The following is a 7,441-nucleotide window of genomic DNA, read 5'->3' as shown; positions in this document are numbered from 1 at the left end:
TTTTCCCCCCTTTCTCGGTTGCTATGCACTACACCTTAATAGTCTAGCACACACCAAACTAAAGCTCTTATAATGAGCCTGCTATTACATAAAGAAACCTATTCTAATAGAAATAGGAGACTGTATGCCTATGGAAAAGAAAGAGGCGGCTTTTTAGTATATATACAACTTGTGCATATGGGAAATTGCAAGAGTGCAAGCCGCAAATGAGGAGAGAGAGAAGGGAGATGATGTTTTTCTTTCATAGTAGATCGGTTTATTCTTAAATTACTATCAATCCAAATGAAACAATGCTATTATGCTAGCAACTAGCAAGTAGAGTGAAACAGTAAATACATAAAACAAAAATTCTTGTAGCAAGTGGAATGAAACAGTAAATACAGTAATCCTAGATTCTGCTATTACCTACCTGTCAATCTTGGAGATGAAGTAGAGAGAAAACAGAGGAGAGGCCAGAATCAAGTGGAATAAGAACATTTACTTACAGGATGGATACTAAATAGTCAGGTCAACTACAATATATTGGTAGACTACTCCCCAACTATGCATACATACATAAATAATAGCAATCCCAAGGTCATAGGGAAAAAGTTTGACAAAAGGGGAAAATCTTTTATGCTAATACTTTGCAAATTTGTACATGAAGGAACATATCAATAAAACACATCCTGGCTTCTTTCCCTGCTAGACCACGAGATAAGGCTGTTGACATGAGGATGATACATACCTGACATTTTCAATCTTTCCTTTTCCATTTCAATTTTTCTCATCACCTGGAGTTGGAAATCATAAGCATAGAATGATCCGTCTTCATCCCTCTTGAAAACCAGATCTCCTTTGATTCTTAAACTGTAAAGGGGGACCATATCCAATATACAGCCCGTTTTGATACTAAGTTGCTTTGTCCAAAGTTCCCCTAAACCCTTCAAGATCCAAACGCCTATCTGGTTCTCTTCTTCATGAGTGACAAAACTTAAGAAACCACGCATCTCAACAATCCTATCATGATACCGACTACTTTTTGGGAGAGGTATTGTATGAAACCTCTCCTTGTCCACTTCAATAGACACCAAGTAATCACTACTATCAATATTAGGTACCCAGTGCAAAGCTCCAATTGCCAAAACAGGCAAGCATCCAAGCCAGCGCAAGAGTCCAAAAGAAGGTCCATTCACTGCTCTCCAAACTCTGGTACCAAGATTTAATATCTCACAACCAATATACCTCAACTCATCCTGAAACAAGTGCACCACTTTATATTCACCAGTAACAGTGCAAAATGCAAAGCCATACGATTCTTTATCAGCAGGACATAAAGTACCCAGAGGAAGAGAAATCAACTTCCTAGTCACAGGATTTACAACTATAAGTCCTCCCTTCTTCAGTTTGTTTTCAAGCAAAATTAGACCATTGCAAGCAGCCCTAATATGGCCTGTGCAACTTACACTATATTCACCTATTTTGCTCCTTCCATTGTTAATTTCCAAGAACTTGATGTAACATTTCAAAGTGGGATTTATGTTTGGCTGCCCTAAAACAGGGACCGATTCTGACTGAAGGAGTTTTGCCTCAACTGAAAAGGTATTTGGTTTCTCAAATGCAATTGGTCGCGTAGAAAAAGGGTACAGATTTTCTTCTTTAATTGATGATATATAGATCAAAACAGATTCTGATCTTTTGAGATGATCATCAATGAATTTGAGGCTATTAATTATAGTATACCATGGCTTACAAACAAACCTTGACCTTTGAAGAGACTCAAGAGGAAGTCGAAGAAGAATGTTTGAGATGCAATCTTTAGGAATATAGGGGACAAGAGCATCTTGCAGCTTCTTTTTCTCTTCCTTTGACAATGCTCTCTCCTCCACTAATCTTAAAAAGCTTGCCTTCTTGTCACCCATTAGATTGGCCATTGTGCCTTTTTAATTATGGTTGGAATACCTACAGATAAAATGATCATTTAGAAAATTTTTGTTAATGATTGTAATCGTTAGGAGATAAGAAACATACTAAGTGAAAAATGAAGAGGGTGAGGGGTTAGGGGGAACGTGCACAACCAGTATCTTAACATTTCAGGAAATTATATTAAATAAAGCGGGGAAATTAAAATATTTACAAAATGAAGACTGTATTAAGAAGAAATCAATGGATGTAAACAACAATGTTATCACGCAAAAGGATAGTATTAACCAATTTGTACTTAAGGAAAAGAAAATCATATTGTTATCAGAGTAGGTGGCCCTAAATCTGAATCATGTGTCCACTCTAACTCCCATTTAAGAAAATTAAAATTCCAAGTGCTGGACCCCCACTTATTGAAGGGAGGTGTAGACCCACACATGAGGGGAAGCATTAAAATAATGATTAAATTCATTCTTTCCTGTCAACTTAAGTTTTTAGGGATCAATGGCTGTTAATCAGTTCGTATCGTAGAATCCATATGACAATGAAAATGTACCGACATCATGTGTGCCTTTTCTTTTCCCCTATTAAGTAAAATATGAATTGAATATATTTTTATGATGAATTCATTTCCATATGCACTTATTTTGATGAATTCACATACATGATACATCTAAGAATAAATAAATCATGGAAGAAATATATGTAGTGAAAGATATTTTGTGTGGAAACTACTATCTTGTTTTAGGAGCAGTACCATTCTATTTCCTTTCCTGTGTGTGGTATAAACTCTGTCACCATTAAAATATGTACACAAACATACAAGGTCAAAGCCTATACATACTTGAAATCAAAACTTTTATTTTTATTTTTATAAGTAATAAACTTTATTGAAAAAAGATGTAAGAAATTACAGAGGAAAAAAGCACACAGTCAGTGTGCTAGAAGCAACAAAGAAAAAATTATTTAAAAATGAATGAACAAAAATCAAGCATATCAGGTAAAGAAATGAAAGAAAAACACCAGAAGCATTTGCCCAATCATGCAAAGTCTGAATTAATAGAAGCTTCAACGCATGAATCGATCTTTCAATCCCTTCAAAGGTACATGAAATCAAAACTTAAAACAAGACAATTATAGTCATAATAAAGAAAAGCATCAAGAATAGAGATATTAAATATAAAATAAATTTAAGAAGAAAAAAAAAAATCAGCAAAGTGGAAGTGGTGGTCATAAATAGCAATAACTAAGAAATCCCATGATAAAAGAACCAATGCAAGAATATACAGTAGTTCTGATTGAGTCAAAGGTGTAAAAGATATGTGGAAGAATGTCAAAAGCAAGGTGTCTTTATTTTGTAATATTAACTATGATATTGAAAAATCAAAAAATGTTGGAAAAAACAGAAGTAATCTTCTATGACACATTAAATTTTATTAAATGAAAGGGTATGTTCTGAGACTATACAAGAGAAATGTGGAAAAAAAAATTTTAATTTAAAATCTAAAGAGTTACACAACTCCAAAAGACAAAAGTGATGATAAACTACTAGCAGCCATCAACCAGTCAATCAGAAACCTCAGAAATATCATTTTTTAGTTTTATCACTGTGAATTTGATCCCTTTAAATGTCCTTATGGTCTTGCCAAATACATCACATAAGGCGTGATTGAATTAATTTTCAATAAATCATTATTTGGTAATCATATATAATTTATGTAGAACCACAACATGGAATGAGATACTAAAGGATTAATTTTGGCAGTTATAAGACATAAGTTTCTGACTTGTCAGTTAAGCAAAAACTATCAGAATTGGAGACTTATATTCTTACTCAACCAACCATTCGGAAAGGTTTATTCACTTATGATGCTCTTCGTAGATTTTGGTCAAATACTTCATCCATAAGAAAAGAAAAGTAAAAAAAAAAAAAATTGCAGCGAATCTAACCTACTTCATTTAAGTGGTCCTTGTCACAGTTTTGGATTTGATGCAACCAAATTGACAGAAGTTTATCTTAATGCTAGGTGAATGCAAATTTATGAACTAAATGAACTACAATATCAAAAAATAATTGATAGAATGATCACAAAAATTTTTTTTTATCAGTAAAGATGAATTTTATTGAGAGAGAGAGAGAGAGAGAGAGAAGGATAACAAGCTAGCCTCCAAGTACACAGGTGGTGTACTGCTACAGGCCTATATAATCAATGGAAGTTAGAACGATCAAAAACTATGATTGGATTTTCAATTCTGTTCTGACCCTTTTTGCTTCTTAGTGGAAGATACTCATTGAGGAACTCTCAATATTCATTTAGGATAAATAAACCTTAAATGACACCAATTTAGCCTGCTTTAACCAAGCCTTAGTTACAAAATTTTGGGATCACCTATGGATCCTTAACAAACTAATCAAGGTCGGCCACATGTATTCTTTTCCACCATTCTATTCTATCCAAAATCATACTCTTTGTTACCTACTTTATTGACATGTCATTTTTTAACAATTTTACTACTTTTATGTCAGGTCCTCTTCTTCCTATTTTTGTTTCCTCCACTTGAATCAATTCACTGTTCCTCACTAGTGCATTGATCGCTCTACTCTTCATCAAGAGGGGTCAACCCTATCAATAAGGGACTCATTTTGAATCGTACCTTTCCTTATGGAGTACTTCATAAGGAAATAAATAGAAAACTAAAAATAATAGACTAAGAAATAGTTCCAAAGGCTCTATTGACAAGATTGGTTTCAAATAAAAACTTGGTCCAAACACCATGAACAAGCACTCAATTGGGTAGCACATCTTTACGAGCATTGACCTGAAAGAATGGTCCATCCAAATGTCCAATGACCTTATGGCAATTGATGGAGGATTAATGACACTAATTAAGCCATAATTATTACTGATTAATTTCATTTGATTTTCTGATAAGTGATTGATTTCATTTGATTTGAATTTTATTTCTGAATTTAATGTTATTAATTACATTGTTTCTTTCCTTATTTACTCCAAGAGTATAGTGACGTGATAGTTCTCTCTTTATCATGTACTATTGTGATCACACTAATTAAATTCATGGTGGTATCCCATAAAATAAAAATCTTACCCCACAATTCATGTGAGAACAAGATTACCACGTCAGTGTACTCTACAAATTTGGATAAATCTATGGATTACATTTTCTTCTAGTATCCTTTATGCTTGTAAAATTTCATGGAGATCAAAAATCGATACCAATGTCATCAATCAAAAGTTTAAATTTTATGATTTTATAGTTCAAAATTAAAATAATTTTATGGATCAAATTGTAAATAACATCCAATTGACTTGAAATTTAACACTAGAATATTTAATCCAAGGTGAGATTTTCAAGATATGAGTTCACTAAATCCTTACACAAATCGATATATATATATATATATATATATATATATATATATATATATATATATATTTGGCTTAGGGTTTGTTCAGCTCTCCTTTCTAAATCCTTACACAAACAGCATCAAATTTGGTATCAAAGCAAACTCAAAGACAGAACAAAGTAAGCACTAATTTGACTGAGAGCTGAAATTTCAGTATACAACAAATAACATGTTTATTACACAAAAATCGATCTATTTGGACGATGAAATCTACTTCCGTTCAAAGAGATTAAAAAAGAACAAAAAAAAAAAGGTAGATATCGAAAATCCGAAGTAATTTGAGGAATGCGATCATGGCGATGTTACCTGATGATGTCCCGTCGTGTCGCCTTCGTTGTCTTATAAAACCCGATCAGTTCCGCTACATAGTTTAGTGTGAACGAATTCTGAGACTTTTGCGATGAAAGTTTATTTAGAACTTCAAAAAAGGACCGTGACTTTTTTCTTGGGGCGATTAGTCCAATAATAACAATTTGTAATTTTGTTGTGAAGAGAGAGAGAGAGAGAGAGAATGCGATAATTTGATAAATAAAGCAAACTGTATTTGATTTATTAAAAATATTTATAGGAGCTTAACCTAACTCTTTTTATTTTTATAGTCTCTTGTGAGAGACAAATAAGACTAGGAGTAAGTAACTGTACACCCAATCGAGATAGAGAGAGAGTGGGAGTAACACTCAAGATGGTTGACCTTGGTTTGAGTCGCTTGACCTTGTCGATAGTGTCCAACCCCCTCAATTCCGCCAAAATGACTCCAATCTTGCTGCTTTTTATTGGACAAAGTTTTTGTTTTTCTAGCGTGATTTATCACACTAGATGGAATTACGGACATGCAAGGTGCAAGATGGAATTACAAACAAATTCCAGAATCTCCAAATTCCTTCGTTCGACCCCTAGTCCAGAGAGTTAATAGGGGCCGTTTTAGGTTCGAAGTGGGTGATTCTAGTCTTGGCTCAATACTGTCCAGGCTGCATACCCATCCTCATAATACCGAGAGGATGCAAGACAATTTGAGTCAATTGGGGCTAAATGGTGGGCTTGATACTAATTCTGTGCATGATGGCCCAAATGATACCTTAGGCCCACACCAAGCCTTCGAAGTGGAACTCCAAATACAAAGTGACCCTGAGGCAGAATCCTTTGAACCTGGCCCTCCCTCACCTATTTCTACCCAATCTAATCCAGGACCAAGACTTTCTCTTCAGGGTAGTCAGTGTTCAAAAATGTGGCTTTCACATCCTTCTTGCAAGAGTGTTGTGCAAAGAGCCTGGCATAATCAAGTTAAGGGTTCAAGAGCTTTTCAATTAAGACACAAGCTCATTAATGTTAGGGATGAATTCAAAGTTTGGAATAAGGAAGTGTTTGGGAAGGTGGAGAATGAGATTCACATGAAACAAAATCAACTTAAACTGGTGCAAAACTCTATCTCGTCCCTTGAAGATGTTAAGAGAGAGGCTGAGTTGAGGGAAGAGTTGGAAATTTTGATGCAAAGGGAGGAGGTTATGTGGGCTCCGAAAGCTAGGAGTGACTGGGTTCTTTTTGGAGATAGAAATACTAGGTTCTATCAGACTATTGTGAGGCAAAGGTGAGTCAGGAATAGAATTATGCTACTTCAAAGGGGGGATGGTAGCTATATTGACAACCTAGGGGAAATTGAGGACATTCTTGCTCAGCATTTTAAGAGTGCCTTTGAGGACAATGTTCCTTTATCTTTTGATCAGATCCTTGCTGAAGTTGGAACCCTGCCCTTACCTCATTTATCTGTTCATCAATTCTCTACTCTGGATAGACCAGTCACTACTGAGGAAATTGAGGATACTGTCTTCCAGCTTGGGTCTCATAAAGCCCTTGGTCCAGATGGTATTCCTGCTTTTTTCTATCATGAGTACTAGAGCATTGTCAAGTTTGATATTTTTAACACTGTCCTAGCTTTCTTCCACTCAGGATCTCTACTTAAGTCTCTCAATGCTACTTATATCACCCTCATTCCTAAAATTGCTTGCCCTGATAATGTGGATCACTTTAGACCCATTAGTTTGTATAATGTGACTTACAAGATTATCTCTAAGCTGCTAGTTAATCATCTTAAGTCTTTCATGGACTCTCTTATTA

General features: G+C 34.7%; 1 protein-coding gene across 1 annotated transcript; it reads right to left on the bottom strand.

Annotated features, from left to right (window-relative positions):
• Positions 1-450: 450 nt before the first annotated feature.
• On the bottom strand, positions 451-5,894 carry LOC142639466 (F-box protein CPR1-like). The gene is made up of 2 exons (XM_075813637.1): positions 5,636-5,894; positions 451-1,941 (listed from the first exon to the last, which is right to left on the bottom strand). The coding sequence occupies exon 2, from the start codon at positions 1,911-1,913 to the stop codon at positions 654-656; it is 1,260 nt and encodes a 419-aa protein (XP_075669752.1). The 5' UTR covers positions 1,914-1,941; positions 5,636-5,894; the 3' UTR covers positions 451-653.
• Positions 5,895-7,441: the final 1,547 nt, after the last annotated feature.

This window comes from Castanea sativa, chromosome 1 (assembly GCF_040712315.1).
Source record: "Castanea sativa cultivar Marrone di Chiusa Pesio chromosome 1, ASM4071231v1".
Taxonomy (NCBI): domain Eukaryota; kingdom Viridiplantae; phylum Streptophyta; class Magnoliopsida; order Fagales; family Fagaceae; genus Castanea; species Castanea sativa.
This window is presented reverse-complemented; position numbering and strand designations above follow the sequence as displayed.

What these genes read in the sequence shown, in the direction of transcription:
- LOC142639466 (XM_075813637.1), bottom strand. Translation starts at nt 1,913, where the DNA reads ATGGCCAATCTAATGGGTGACAAGAAGGCAAGCTTTTTAAGATTAGTG.